Raw genomic sequence first — 15,486 nt, forward strand, 5'->3', positions numbered from 1 at the left:
TGTATTATTTGTTGAAACTGTACTTTCGATTTGATTTGAAACTGTCTCATTGCTATATGTTTATCAATAAAACTTTGAAAAGAAAAGAAAAAAAAAAGAACAAAAAAAAACAAAAAACAAAAACAAAAGTAAGATGGGTCCCAAATCTCTCCTTTTTAAAAAGTTTTAAAAATTATGTATGTATGTATGTATGTATGTATGTATGTATGTGTGTATTTGGTACAGGATCTCACTACACAGCTCCCACTCATAGTGAGCCTCCTGCTTTCAGCCTCCCCAGCGCTAGTTTTACAGGCGTGCCCCACCATGCCCAGACTCCGTGGCCAGTTCAGTGGGCCTGGGGGCAGAGGCGGGGGTGGCACGGCAGGTGGTACCGGGGATCAAGCCAGGTCCCTGCGCTTGTCTGGGCAGGCGCTTAGTCCACTGAGCTATCTCCCCAGCTCAGTCCCAAATCTTTTACAAAAGTGAATTCAGAGCACTGCTTGGTAGACTGCGCCATAAAACTGGAACGGAAGTGTAGAACTCTCCCCACATTCTTTACATCATTTTAATCATAAAGCAGAATGCTGTTCAAAGGGGGCACCAAATTGTTTTTATTTAGTGACTCCTCTGATTCTAGGCACTTAGATCACTTGTGATTTTCTTTTTTGTTTTAAAAACGACATTGTCCTGAGTGGGACCCAGTGGTACATGCCTGTAACCTCAGCACTCTGGGAGGCTGAGGCCGGAGCATCACAAGTTCAAGCCCACCCTGGGCAACTTAGTGACCTCGTTAGGCCCTGTCTCAAAAGGGCCAAAATTGTAGCAAAGTGAAAAAGTGCGTTTCCATCCCCAGTCACACCAAAGACAAACACAACAAGGCAGAAACCAGTGCCCTGACTGGCCTTTCACCATGTATTTGTGCCTTTTTGTCATTTAATTTTTAGGGTAACCCGGCAGTGACTCTGCTGCGAAGTTTTGTCTTTCCAAAGACAAGCCTGCGTGCTGTGTATACAGCACAGCACTTGTCATCTTCTGAAATACTTTTACTTTAAGTGTCCCAGAATATATTCTTAAATTCCAGAGGATTGGATGCCCCATGGAGTGTTCCACCAGCAGCGGGCTCTAGTTCAGCTCCGTCCTGATTTGGTTTTCTCTGCTTGTGGATCGCCATCATTCATGCTCGGACAGGAGTACAAGCACACTGCCGACAAGGGCAGGGGACACAAAGTCCCTGCCACCGGCACGGAGGCAGAGGCATCTCTCTCCATCTCCTCAGCTGCCCACCGCCTGTGGCTCTCGGAGCTCCTCCTGAAGAAGCGGCTCACCGACTTCGGCTTCAGAGGACAGCGGGAGGCTGTACCCCTTTGCAACAGTCTGATCTGCTTAGTAACAGAAATAAACAAGCTCCGGGCTGAGGCCGTGTGCTTCCCTGTTTTAGAGAGGATTTCACACATGAACCTCTGAGGCTTCCTGCAGTTTGGGGCAACAGCGGCCTACAGGCTTCATGTGGCTTGAATGTCACAGATTTTATGTCAGCAAAGTGGGAAAGTGAACATGAGAAGGTGGGCACCTGTGTGCAGGTCTCGGGGAGGGGAGGCCCACGCGCTCCGCCCTGCCTGAGCCAGACCTGGTGGTAGAAGACCTCGGGCAACATGGACGCAACTTCCAGTTTTAGATAAACACTGTTACATTTCTGACTCTAAAATGAGTGAATGTTCCTTACACTCAATATATTTAAAATACTCAAAGGAGAAAAAGCCTTCTGATTTCTCCATCAGCCCATGTAATGAGCTGTGTATTTCTTCTCAGTTTCTCCCCGCACACTTCAGGGCGATGTTGTCGCAGCCTGCCCTGGTTTGGGGTTTCTTCCCAACGATTCAGCAAGGCACGTCCTCCTGACATCTGTGCATGAGGATTTCTCCACACTCCACCGGGAACTGTTTTGCCTTGAGAGATGGGCAGAGGACGTACCTCAAGCCTGTCTCTCAGCCACAAATCCACCAATAAAACAGGACTTCGCTCGCTGCTCACCTACACTGCTCAGCAAAGATCTTGTTTCCTCCCCGGTTGCTCCTAAGCTTTGCCTTCCCTTGGTAATGGAAAGCGGTTGTCGCAGAGATCCAGAGGGTGGGGCTGCTGCTGCACGAGCCTCTCTGAATACCTGCTCCTGCACAGAGAAACTGACCTGTGGGACAGGGCCCTAGAGCTTCTTTCCTGCCCACTGTCAGGACGAGCCTTTTGGAGCGGTCTGTAGGACGAGGCTGGTCCCTGTGCATACAGATTAACCAGCAAACCTGTGCTGTCTCCTCTTTGACTGATCATCTAATGTCACAAGGAATCCTGCCCCCAGGGCACCATGAGCTCCTCAGCTCTTCCCAGCCACATCTGTCCAGAGGCAGAGGGTCTGGCCTGTGACTGCCACCAGCTCCTGCAGTTCCTCTGTGAACTGGAGAAAGGCCACTCTCCAGGACATATGCCTCCCATCCGTGGGGAACTTGTACTGAGTGGATATTGTCGCTGACCTTTGCTGAAAGGTATTAGAATTACAATGCAAATAGATGACACAGTCCTGGCATAGACAGTGCCTCCCTCAAGCTCAGCCTCATCCTTCCCGCCAGCTCACAAGCGGCCTGGTGTGTAGGAGATGCCCTATTGGGAGGCCAGGCCAGGCCAGCCACCTGCCCAGCCTACAACAGGAAGCTTTGACTCCTAACTCCTCCTCCCCTCCCTTGGCCAAGGCTGCCACTTTTTATTTACTCATTTAGCCAATGTTCGTTAAGCCTTTGAAATAGGTCAGGCCTTGGGCCAGGTCCAGCAAACAGAGAGAAGTAAGCTGTGGCACTTGCACTTTGCAAGTATGTCCTCTTCTGTGATGTGGACGGGGCCACATGGAGGAGGAGAACTGCTTCAGGAACCTGTCCCTGAGGTGGGGCTTGGGGGAATGTCTCCTGGGCTGGGGCCAGGCTGAGGCAGGTGGCAGAGCAGTGTAGGTGCAAAATACATGTGTTCTGCTCACGTGGGCTTTCCAGCGTTCCCTTTAATTCTTTAGCTTTCATACAGTCTCACTTGGTTACTGAGTTTGTGGGCACCCCTGGGGTGCTCTTGAAGTTTTGCCCTTGGAGTCAGACTCTAGACCTGTCCGCTGAGTTCTGGCCTAGAAGCCAAACCAACCTTTGCTGCCTGGACTCTGAAGCCAGCTGGGGACCCCTCATTCACAGAGGTGCGACTAAAGCCAGTCTAGTTCTTTTGGACTTGGAGGACAGGGAGGCCAGCTGTGCTCATCCCCCGCCCCCAGGCTAACTGCGCCTGTCCCTGGAATCAGGCCTCATTCCTAAGGCACAGGGCCTGCAGCTGTCTTTTTTGACAGTGACAAGAATGTCTTCTTTTGACAAATGTTTTTAGGGCGCTTACTGCATGCAGTCTCTGCTTCAGGCCCAGAGAGGCTGAAGTGAAAGAGTCACTGTCTTTTGGGCATGTAGCTTGGGCTTGGGTGTAGACAGGGAATGCGTGTGATGGGGCAAACCCTGCACCCCACTGCAGCTCCTCGAGTAGTCCACACTTGTTGGGGTCAGAAGGGGGAGGTGGGATTTGAGCTCAGGCATTACTGGCAAGTGGGCGCTGGCCTGTACCTCACAGAATTAGTAATTTTGTGTGTGTGTGTGTGTGTGTGTGTGTGTGTGTGTGTGTGTGTGTGTGGGGAGGGCACATCATCTTTAAGGAGTCCCTAGTTGTGCCTTCAAACAACTGCTCACCTTGTTATCACAGAGATAAAGGCTCTTGCTAGACCTTTAAAAAGTCCGGGTAGCCGCAAGCAAAGCGGCAAACCCGGACAGCACAGCACACCAGATGGGGCAGTGGGGAAAGCGGCTCAGGTACCCGGGCCCACTCTTGCGCGCAGCCCTCCCTTTAAAATGACAGAATCCAGGAGCACCCACTTCTGGGCAGCCAGCGGGAAGGGGCGCGGTTTGCCTTCCCGGCTCCTTCTCTTTCACAACTGACTGCAGGCAAACTTGCAGGAGTGCGTTTGGGGCCGCTGGGACTGCTCTGTGTCTTGGGTGTGGTGGCGTCACAGGTGGGGTCATAGATCTGTGCGAATTTGTCAAGGCGGGCACGCCGTGCCCTGGGAAGGGAGACTTCCTTCATGTGCATAATTTTACCTGCGGTGAAAACCGAGCGCTCCGCCTCCGGCTCCGCCCCTGGCCACTAGGGCAGCTCTGGGGCCCTGGAGGGTCCCTGTCCCCACCTCCTGGGACCAGGGCGAGGGCGCCTGGTGGGGGCTGCTGATTGGACCCGCGAGAGAGGAAGGCTGGCGGGCGGGCGGACCGCGGGCGCCACGGGGCGGGGAGCGCGGGGCGGGGCGCGGCGGGAGCGACCGGGCCTCCGAGGGGCCGCCCAGGCGACCGCCCTCCCGGCCGCGGCGGACGAGCCATGTTCAGCCGGAGCTCGCGGAGGAGGCTGCGCGGCCCGCCGGTGAGTATCGGGGGGCTGGGTGTCCCCGCGGGGTGGGTGTACCCCGGCTGCGTCCCCGCCCGCGGCGCGCACCTGTGGCCCCACGTGAACCGGCGCGCGGCGACAGTGGTCCCCAGCCGAGTCCCAGTCCCGGACCGGGACACACCCCGCGCCCCACCCGCCCTCCAGCCCCTGGTGCTCCCGACCAGGACTCGGACTTCGGGCTGTCTTCTGGGCTGTCCTCTGCTGTCCCTTTCCCGGACCCTAGGGGTCCCTTGTTGAGGTTTCTGCGGGAAGGAAGAGGGTAGCTTTGTTTCTTAGAAACCGGTGACCAAGGTGTGTATGTGGGGGTGGGGGGAGGCACAAGGCCCGGCCAAGGCCATTTATTTCCTGGGATTCCGTGCCATGGCCACAGCCCACCTGGGACCCCCTTGGGCGTGGCAGCACCCCCCACCCCAAGCCCTGCGTGGGAGTGGACAGTCCAGTCAGCTGGTAGGATGGGAAGGACAGACGTCCACCTGGGACCCGCAGGGCTGTGAAGACAGCGGTCTCAGACTCGCCTGTGTTGTCTTTCTGCTTTGAAGTTGGCAGGACTGGGGCGGATCGAGAGAGGCCAGCCGTGCGCTGCCTGCGGTGACCAGTGCCCGGGGTTCACGCTGCACAAATGGAGGTAGGATGCCTTGCACCCGCGCTGCGGGCCAAAAAAGAAGTAACGCTTCCCCTGCAGACCAGACTCGGAAGCCACATGGAACGAATGTAGGGCTGTTCCTTTGAGAGCGCGGCTACGGCTGCTACAAATATGGAAGGTGGAAGCGGCCGCCAGACACAGGAGGTTGCCCGGGCTGGCCAGGCTGGCCTCCCGGCCTGCCCAGGGTTTCAGGGCCTTCTGGGCTGGGTGTCTAGGCAACTCAGCCCCACACAGCTCACCCTGGGGGCAGTAGGGTTGCCAAGTGCCCCTGCGCCGCTTGCTTGCCTGGTGTTTCCCGACTGTACTTTTAAATTCAGCCCCCGTGACTTCGTGTCCCAACCGCAAATCCACTACTGCCCCGTCTGTGTCAAGCGTCTTCGTGGCCAGATGTTTCTCATTAATGTGCCTTGAATGTTGACTTCCAGGCAGCCTCCGCCTGGACTGGAATGAGGGCTGCGAGTCAGGGATCTGGGCGGCCTCTCGGAGCATCTGGCTATGGGGTGCTGTCTGACAAAAGTTGGGGTGCAGACATTTGTCCCCTCCGGCTGGTGATGTAAGGAAAGGGAACTGCTCAGCAGCTTCCTAAACAGGAAAGATGTGCCAGGGGCAATCGTTCGCATGCCCTCTGGCCTGCCCAGGGCTCAGACGCCCTCCAAGGAGTGCTGTTTTGGGGTGCGAGGGAGGGAAGTGTGTTTGGCCCCCTGCTCTTTGCCTGCCTGTGGTTGTAACGTGTGCTGGGCACCAGTCAGAAGGAGATGTGCGGCTGACGCTTCTGGAAATGAAGTGCTTTTGTTCCTGCCTCGGATGGGTCTGGCAGCCTCCCTGCCTTTGTCTCAGGGCATGGAGCGCAACCCTGATGGCTCCCAAGCATTTAATAACTTTTGTGTCCGAGTCAGGCGGGCGGCCTTATAAATATGTAATTGGCAGACCTAGGCATCTGTCAGCAGTGCCAGTGTGGTGGCCTGCGTGGGTACGCTCTGGACTGGAGCTGTGTGTGTCACACAGGGATGCCACAGAAACCTTGTTTTGTGAGCCAGTCCAGTGTGACCAAAAACTTCCCGTGGTGTCTTTCTTTGAGGTGGTACCTGTGATTGAACCCAGGAAATCCACACTGAGCCTCAGCCCCAGCCATTTTTTATTTTGAGACAGGGTCCTCCTAAGTTGCCCAGGCGGGGCTTGAACATGTGACCCTCTTGCCTCAGCCTCCCAGAGTACTCGGATGACAGGCAGGTGCCACTACACAAAGGGTTCTATTCCATCTGTCCTGCACCTTGATGGAGGGGAGGAAGAACAGAGAAAGTGATGTCAGGGCTCCACTTCCTCTGTCCTCTGCCTGGGGGCCCTGCCAGAGGCCTGGCTGGTGACTGTGCAGGGTCGTGGTGGCCAGGCTCCTCCTCTGAGCTGCATGACCTCTAGCCTCCAGTCAGTTCCTAATCCCTTCCAGCTCTTAGTCTCCCCCATAATGGGAATAGCAAAGTGCCCACCTCAGACTCTTCCTGCAGAGCTTCAGGGAGCTACTGAAGTCCTTGTTGACCCCCACAGGAACACCCTCCTTATTGTCAGTTTGCCCCTGCGCACTGCTTGGGGGAAGCCCCATGAGTGTGTGTGAGGATGCCCGTGCCCAGGAGCAGCATTTAGGTCTCAGGATGCAGCTTCTTGGAGTGCTTGGGGCTATTTCTCCCAGCAGGTTCTTCGATAGGTAGACAAGCCCTTCTCTCTTCTGGAGCTGTCCTTGGAGAGAGGCCCTTTCACCAAGGGAGACGGATTTTTATGCAGAAGCAGTCTCCCTCTTTGCAGCAGCAGAGAGGCTGTGCTCTGTGCTGAGTGGGTTTTTTAATGGCATTCCCCTCACTGCCTTGTCCCTGCTTTGGTTCCCATGGGTATATTGTGGATGACCTCTCGGATAGCCATTTCTGGGTTGCAGTGCAGCTTTCTTCTCTAGCAGTTTGATATCCACATTCCCTCCCCCAGCCGGGGAGGCTGTGAGCCCCTGGGAGAGAGAGCATGGTTCTGTGTGGGGAGAGCGGCCCGCCTGACCCAACCAAGAGAGTGGTGGGGTTCCCTACCCCGAGCACCGAGGGCCCCTCCATTGCCACTCCTTGGCCCTGTCTGCTCACTGCAGCCCTCTCCTAACTGGTCTTTCTGCTTCCACCTGGGGCCCCTGCCAGTCCATTGTCCACGCAGCAGGCATCTTTTAAAAATGGAACAGAATCGTGTTACTGCCTCTCTGCATGGAGCTCCAGGGCTGAAGGAAGTGAGCTGTAGGCACATGGCTTCGCAGAGCCACCTGGGGCCATGCCGTGCAGAGCCCAGCTGGCATTCGCTCTGGTGCGCATGTGTATTAATAGAGGGTCTCATTACACAGATCAGACTCATGGTGATTCTCCTGTTTTCAGCCTCTCAAGTGCTGGGATTACAGGCACATGCCACCATACCCAGTCTCGGTCGCCATCTCAGTGTGCCCTGAGGGTGGGGCCGGCTCAGCACACTGAGGACTGAACCCCAGTCGCCTAAGCAGGTACTTTAGTCCACTGAGCTATCTGGCCAGCCCTTCCTGAACAAATATTTGAGTGCCTGCTCTGGGCCAGGCCCTTCCTCGAAACTGGGGATTTGGCAGAGAATGGACAGACAGAATCCCAGGTCCATACCATAAATATTTCCACTTTAGATAAGGAGGGTAGGAGGGTCTCTCCCAGAAGGTGACCCTTGCTTGGAGGCTTGAATGGGACAGGACAGGAGGGTCACACGAGTCCAGCTGAAGCAGGGTGGGGCAGCATCCCTGTCCGGGAGGTTTGAGGGATGCAGGACTTCGGGCCTGGCCCAGGTCCTGAACCAAGCCTGCTCCACAGCAGCTTCCTTCAGCCCATGGGGGCTGCCCTGCGGGAGGCCCGAAGTCCTGTCACCCAGTGGACTTAATTGGAGGTTTCAGAGTGATGCTGCCCTCCACTTTTGTTGTCCCGCACGTTTTGAGGTGGCAGAGAGAGATTTTTTAAAACAAGGTAAATAAACAAGAACAAAGGCTTCCTGTCTCTGGGAGCAGGCAGGGCGCTCAGGATTCTTAGCATGAGCTTTCTCTGCACCTGAAGTAGACAGCTGTGAGCGACTTGGCCCAGCCGGAGAGAAACATCACCTCACAGAGGCCTTGGGACAAGGCGCCCGCTAGGTCGCAGAGGAGATGTTCAGCAGCAGCAGAGCAAGGCTCCTGCAGGGACCACAGCCGTGGGCACCATCGCTGCAGAGGCCCTGTGTGGGGCAGGGTGGGCTGGCTTCTTCGGAAGCAGTCTGAGCAAGAGAGAGCCACTGGCAGGGCTCCTTTCTGTGTGCCAGGAACTGATGCATGCATGAGCAGCGACACCAAGCAGTGTCGGCAGTGACAGCAAGGGCCACTGTGTCAGGTGTCGGGGCCCGTGGTCAGCAGATATTTTTAGTCTACCGTCACCAAGCTGTGGACAGATGGGATCATTCGCCAGGTGAGGAAACCGATGCTTTCTGCCCTGAGTAGCGTGGCCAGGGCCACTAGTCTGGTGACCTGGCAGAACGGAGCTGGGATCCAGCTCCAAAGGCCGGGCTTTTCTTTGTGGTTCATGAACCTGAAGCGGCGGCCACACACCAGAGGCCTTGGGGCACATGTAGCCTGCAGATTAGTTTTTCTCATCTTATGTGGCTTGTAAATTAGGGAGTATTTCTAAGATTAAAGTCAGGTTTCTAGCCTTTCGTGAGACCTCAGAAGACGTCCGATCCCACATGCCAGCGACAGGCAGCATGCCAGCGGGGCCTTTTCAGAAGGCCTGGTGCTGGCTCGCCCTCCGCTCCAGTGGTCCAGGTGGCTCAAGGACCTCCCTAACATTTAGGTGACTCATCAGGTACCAGAAGGGAGCGGGCTCAAGGTTCTAAGGGACCGCTCTTATCTCCTGAGAGGTTTTAGCAGCAGTGAGCTTGTCTAATGCTGGCTGCCATCAGAGCTCTGAGAACGCCCACCGGGTGCGTAAGCCTTCTCCGACTTTCACGGCAGCCCTTGCAGGTGGGTGTGGTCATCAGCACTCAGGGTAGATGGTAGGGAAAGAGTCTCACAGGGTTCGGCAGGCTACCTAAGGCCGCACAGCCTGCAGGCCAGCGGTGCTCCAACCTGCTCAAACTTCAGACGCCTTTCCTTTCTTTACTTTTGTTGGTGGTGGTGGGGTACCAGACTTCGAATCTAGAGCCTTCACACCAGACTGCATTCCCAGCCTGAAGCAGCCCCTATTTGCTTTTATTTTTTTTTAATTTTGATACTGGGTCTTGCCAACTTGCCCAGGCTGGGCTCAGACTTCTGATTGGCCTGTGTCAGTGTGCTGGGATGGCTGGGTACTGCCCAACTGGCTTCAAAAGCCTTTTCTGGGCAGAACTTCCCAAACTTTATTTGCATATGAGTTACTGCGCTATCTTGTTCCCATTTGGACAGCAGTCCTGGAGCTCAGCGAGCTGGGGCCCTGTGTCCCTCATGAGGACCAGGGATATTGGGGCTGCACTGTGCACTGCAGGTTCTGCTGACCAGGTCCTGCCTTCACCTGCTCTGTGTGGGTCAAGAGCCAACAGTGGCTTTTACACTTTTAAAGAGCTGTGGACACATTTCAGGGAAAGTAGTATTGCATAGCATGAAAAGGAGAAAAAATTCAAATTTCAGTGCCTGCCAGTGCAGAGTGGCTGAGCAAGGTCAGGCTGTTCATTGGCATCTTACCTGGGCCTTTGTTGTCTGTGCACTGTGTGGCCCACAGGCCCAGGCTATTTAGTGTCTGGCTCTGTACAGGACTCGGGTGCCAGGCCCTGGTCTGCGCCGCCAGGCGCAAGCGCACTTGGCCGTCTTGGTTAGAATGAAGGAGTCTGAGAGTCTTTTGGAGTTAGGGCTAGGATAAGCCTCCCTTCGGCTAGATGATGATGGTGTTGGCATCAAACGCAACCAGAGAACCGGGGACAGACCAGAGTCATTGCTAAAGGGCCAATGGAGAAGAGCTTGCACGACCAGATCAATAAACTCCAGCGCTTCCGAGCCCCTGTAACCCCAAATGGCTCAGCTTTGCTGATAAGTGCAGGTTGCACTCGGGCCCTACCCGGAGGTCCTCAGAGCTCACTCGCCAATCACACTTAGCAGCGGTGACACAGAGGCCCGTGCTGGGCTGGCTCTGCGGGGTCGTTTGGATTCTGCTGCGTAGCTGTGTCTGGATGGTGGCTTCCAGCCTGGCACCTCCTTTGGCTGGGCCACCGTTGCTCCAGAGGCAGTGCCAGCGAGGCCGCCTGGTCTGTATGCTGAAAGCTCTTGCCCCGCCGACTCTTGGGATTGGTGTTTGTGGCCGGGTGATGCCAGCATGGTTCTCTTTGGTGGATGTAATGTGGCTGGAAAGTGGGTTCCCACAGATTATTTTGTCTAGGGAGAAAAACACTCTTGTCTTAGTCAACAGACATGCCAAGAAAAGGAAAGACTAGGAAAGTGCTAGAGTGTGTGTTTGTGTGTGTGTGTGCGTATGTGTGTGAAAGAGACTGATAGAAACAAAGACAGTGACCAAGACAGAGGCAGAGGCAGAGACAGAGACCAGCTCCTGCTGACTAGAACCTCAGGCCAGCTGTGAAGGTTGCCCGTCACTGACCTATGTAATTTACATTCGACATTTGCATAACTCCTGATAGAAGTCCAAAAACAGTAACAGGGTTTGTCTCTTGAAAACATGTATCAGATGATCCCGATATATCTACATTACTATTGCCCCTGATTCTGCAGCAGGTATTACTAAAGACAGGAGAACTCCGCACATGCACGCGCATACAGTGTATCCATGCCTTAGTGGAGAAATCCTCCCAATCCTGCTTCCAGAGCTAGTTGCTCATTCCTGAGTCAGAGACATGTGTTGTTTACGGCCTAGCAATTATTTCCTAATTGTAATCAAGTTATTAGTTACTGATGTACTTTATAGAAAATGCACGTTCTAGGTATTGCCCTGCAGCTTGCTTTCTTCCATAGGTACAAAGCCTTTCACACATATTTCCATGTGATTATGCAGAGCGCCAAAGGGGCAAGTACATTTATTAGCTTTTAGCTTTCATCATCTGGATCATTATAGAGTCAAACGTTGTTCACTTTGTGGCCACAGTGGTGGCTTTCTGAGTTTCTTATTGTGACTGTCAGATAGTCACTTTTCTTACGTTGTACCAAGCCGGGGTGCGCCCCACTTTTATGTTCCGGCGCCATAGTTGGAATTGCTACGTCAGAGGAGGCCAAAACGTAAGCATTTTAGAGCTCTGGCTAAATTATTCTTGGAAAAGATGGTGCCAAAGCCCCACCTCACTTCTTTAGAAATATGAGCATATTTGTGTGCCCTGTGGGCTGCAGGATTGAAGCACCTCAGCCTGTTGAGCACCCTGGTTAATCACTCTTCATTAGTTCAGCCCAGTGACATGTTTGATGAAGTGTGAGGGAACAGCTCCAATGTCCCTGTCTTAGTTACTCTTCTCTCGTTGCTGGGACAAATACCCGACACTCAAAATGAAGGAAGGAAAGGTTTATTTAGCTCACAGTTACTGGAGGTTTCAGTCCATACTCAGCTGGGTCCAACGCAGAGCAGCACAGAGCAGAAAGCAACCTTTCAGGGTGGTGGCAAAGAGCAAGAGTCAAGGGAGGGGTAGCAGCAGCTCAAGCAGCTGGCTTCTCTTCCCACCTTACATTGTAATGCAAATTACCTGCCCCAGGGTAGGGGAAGTACTCACATCTATGGGTACTTCCCAGTATTTACCCACCTATGGGTAATCCCAGCAGTACTAAAACCCATAATCCCAGCCTTGGATCACACATAATCCCAGTGGATCATGAGTTAACACAAACTCTAGAAGTCCTCACCCCATGACTGCATGAGGCTTTGGGGGGACAACTAGACACAAACCATAACAGTCCCCATCTTTTTTTCCCCAGAATACATTTTATTTGTCTGTCATCCTGAACCTAAGGCCTGCGTTCTGTTGAAAGGTTGCTGTGTACCCTGATGCCTTTGTAGCTAAGGCTGGTAGGAGAGGGTGAGCCTAATACGTATGTGATTTTGTGGTCTCTTGGTTTGGAAAGCTCAAAGATTATCCTTTAGCCCTGCCATGAATAAGCACCTCGGAGGATGTCCCTGGGCAGAGAGGGAGCGCTCTCTCCTGGGAAGCGTTCCAGGTCCCTGAGCCTTGGGAGGTCATAGCGACTCTACCTGCTGGTGCGGAAGAGGGCCGGGGACCCCTGTGGGGAGGACTATCTCTGTCTACCTAGCGTCACAGGAGCTCTGTGAGTCCTGTGGGGTGTGTAAGGGAGCACTAGACCAGTGCCTGGTGGACAGACTTTCCGGGCCTCATTCTGGGTACCGCCTGCCTCTGCCTTTCCTGGCTGAACATTCCTGGGCAGGTGTCTTAGCCATTCTGAGCTTCATTTGCTCACCAATACAGTGGGGATGACATCATTTGCCCAGTGAGGGTGCTGAAGGGGTTCAATGGGGTGGTACATGGCCAGCAACCCCTTTGGTTTCAGGATGGTTCCTGGAACAGGGCTGGATGAGGATTGAGAGGATCTGGATTCAAAACACTAACAACTATAGATTATATGGTAGATAAAAAGACTTCCCCACCATGAGCCCAAGGCCCTCATTGGTTAAGTGGGAATGGTGGTTCTCATCTCGAGGACCAAGCTCCAGAGAGAGAAGGATTGGTGGGTTCCTGTCACCCTCACTGCATGGCAGATACGCTTCAGGTGAAGTGGAGCCTGGCGGAGTTGAGCCCTGTACTCACGACCCATCTGCTTCAGGGGTTGCTGCCTGCAATGTCCATGAAGCCCCATTTGAAGCTGGGCCGTAGCACAGGCCTGCAATCCCGGCACTCTGGGAGACTGAGGAGGAGGAGTGGGAGTTTAAAGCCAGAGGCCATTTGATTTAAAGAGACTTTGTCTCACAGTAGAGAATAAAGAAGGCCTGGGGATATGGTTCAGTCTGAAGGCTTTGAGTTCAATACCCACCACGCCCTAAGCAAAACAAAGCAACAGTTTGCAAAGGAGGAAGACACATCCCAATCTCTGGCGTCAGTGGACAGCAGAACAGCCTCTGGTTGCCCTGGTTCCTCCAGTGCAGCCACGGAAACCCTGTCCGGAGGGAGCTACACAGCCCAGAGGCGGTGCTGTGGCCTGGCCTGCGTGGTAAGCTGGCGGCTCTTGCGCTGTGGTGAGCGCCCCCTTGCAGGGTCACGTCCTCTAGAAGAAGCGCCCGCTCCAGAGACCCAGAGAGCCTGGACCTCTGTGGACACCTAGGAGGCTCCTGTCCGGCCCGTGTGCAGAGCTCAGCGGCACTGCACAGGATGCACATTTTGCGTTAGTTGTCAATATTGTCAACAGAACTTGCTAACAACTCTGACTCGGGCTTTCTCTGAGACTGCGACTATTCAGCCACTCCGGCGTTCTGTCTCTTCTTTCCTTTCAGATGGATGTGACAGAGGACCTTAATGTCCACTGCGGCCTGGGAGCCCCTTGGGGACTGGTGGGCACACCTCTGGGTGCGTCTGGGGGTTCCAGTGGCGTGATCTGGGGTGCAGACCTGCGCCCGGGCCTTTCCCTCAGTTGCTGTCCCGCTGCTCTCATACAAAGACACCTGTGTGCTGAGCTGGTCGGGCCTCCGTTCCCCAGGGACCTACCCCAGCTGGCCTAGCTCATTCGTGGGACTGGCCCGCCCCGGAGATGTCTGCCTCTCTAAGTGCTGATCTGAACCAGAACAGAGAGCTGCGTGGTGCTCACGACAGCGAGGAGGCTGTGGATGCTAGACAGGAATGAAGTCGCTGCCTGGCAGGGAGAGCTGTGTGGGGCCACGCCACGCGGCAGCCACGTCCTCCCTGGCTGGGAGGAGCCATGCAGGGAAGACTCTTGAGGCCCTCCCATGCACTTGGCCTTGCATGACTGCGTCCATTGGACTCAAGACAGGTTTGCCAGGTGTAGCCTGCATCTTCCACCTTTAAATTTGGGGAAACAGGCTCAGTAACAAGCCCAACTTCACGCGGCCAACAAGCTGCGGAGTTAGAATTTGAACCAGGTCTCTGGGCTCAAGATGACAAGTTCCCTGACCAGGAGCAGAGGGTTTAATTTGGGCCTTTGGACTAGGGGCCCAAATAGAAATGTGCAGCCTGGGCTGGACAGTCCTCCGTGCTCAGGGCCCACGTGAGGGCCACTGCGATGACAGTGGATGTAGCGTGTGGGCCTGAGCTGATGCGCCTCTTGGGGTGGGCGACAGGTGAAACTCCTGCCAGATGGGCGGGTGTGATGCGTCCACTGAGGTGTCTGAAAGGGGCCACCTGGCGAGAAGCAGCCTCCAGTCAGCCGGATTCTAGTCCTGTGCAGGGGCTGCCCCTGGCATGGAGGCAGGGCCGACATCGTTCTGTCTCTGGACTACAGAAGGCCATGTCCCCGGCCCCACACGGGCAGTGGGTTGGCCCCATCAAGTCTAACGGCAAGATACACAGAAAGGCACCCATGGGTCCCAGCTGCATGGGTCTCTTGACAGAGCGCTGGCTCTTGGGGTAGAGTACCTGTGGCAATTCTGTGGCTTTTTCTTACCTCTTGGAATGTGCTATCGACTGCCTGTCTTGTTTGCACCCGTGGGCCATTCCGATTCCGAAGGAACAGGTTTTTCATTTGTGACAGAAACGAGCCAGGCTGAGCCAGAACACAAGTGCATGTATTCCCTCTCAGAATTTCTCCAAGAAGAGGTGGTGGAGTCCGCTGAACACAGTCTGTCATGCCACACAGCACGTCGTCTGACAGCATGTAGGACAGCCTCACAGATGAACAGAGAGGCTAGAAATGGAGACTTTCATTAGGAAAACAAATGACGTCTTCTTGCACCGTTACCTGCAGAGATTCTTTCCTGCTGAGTTGTTCTGCGCTTATTTTTCTCATTAGAACTGTTTTCATATTAAAAAGAAAAATTAGGCCTCTGTGCATCACAGGTCATCCAATAATTCTCTCAGTTTATCCGTTGACAGTTTAAAAATTCACAACTTTGATAACTGCTGAGTTTCATGACATGTATGCATTTATGCATTCCACTGATAAATTCTGGGAGGAGTTTTCCAGATGTCAAGTATTTTTCTGGGTCATGGGGAAGTGAATAAAAGAGGTGTAGAACAAAACACCATTACACGAGTTTATATTTTTACATGAATTAACCCCAGGGCAGAGTGAAAAGCAAATGATCCGTTAGAATACAATATAATGTCAAGTGATGACAAATGACATGAAGAATGAAAGAGAAGACAGGCATGGGAGCTGGCAGCACCTGTGGCTCTGGACAGTCATGGAGGGCAGACGGCAGCTGGGAGGACAGAGGGTGGGTGGG

At 54.2% G+C, this 15,486-nt stretch overlaps 1 protein-coding gene across 1 annotated transcript in view; it reads left to right on the plus strand.

Moving 5' to 3' along the window:
- Positions 1–4,369: 4,369 nt before the first annotated feature.
- Prickle2 (prickle planar cell polarity protein 2) overlaps positions 4,370–15,486 on the plus strand; it is a 319,286-nt gene continuing 308,169 nt past the window's right edge. Inside the window, 2 exon segments of the mRNA XM_023704992.1 lie at positions 4,370–4,452; positions 5,016–5,101. Of these exon segments, the coding sequence (XP_023560760.1) occupies positions 4,411–4,452; positions 5,016–5,101 (128 nt within the window). The 5' untranslated portion in view covers positions 4,370–4,410.

The sequence above is a fragment of the Octodon degus genome, unplaced genomic scaffold (genome assembly GCF_000260255.1).
Source record: "Octodon degus isolate 3935 unplaced genomic scaffold, OctDeg1.0 scaffold00210, whole genome shotgun sequence".
Lineage (NCBI taxonomy): Eukaryota > Metazoa > Chordata > Mammalia > Rodentia > Octodontidae > Octodon > Octodon degus.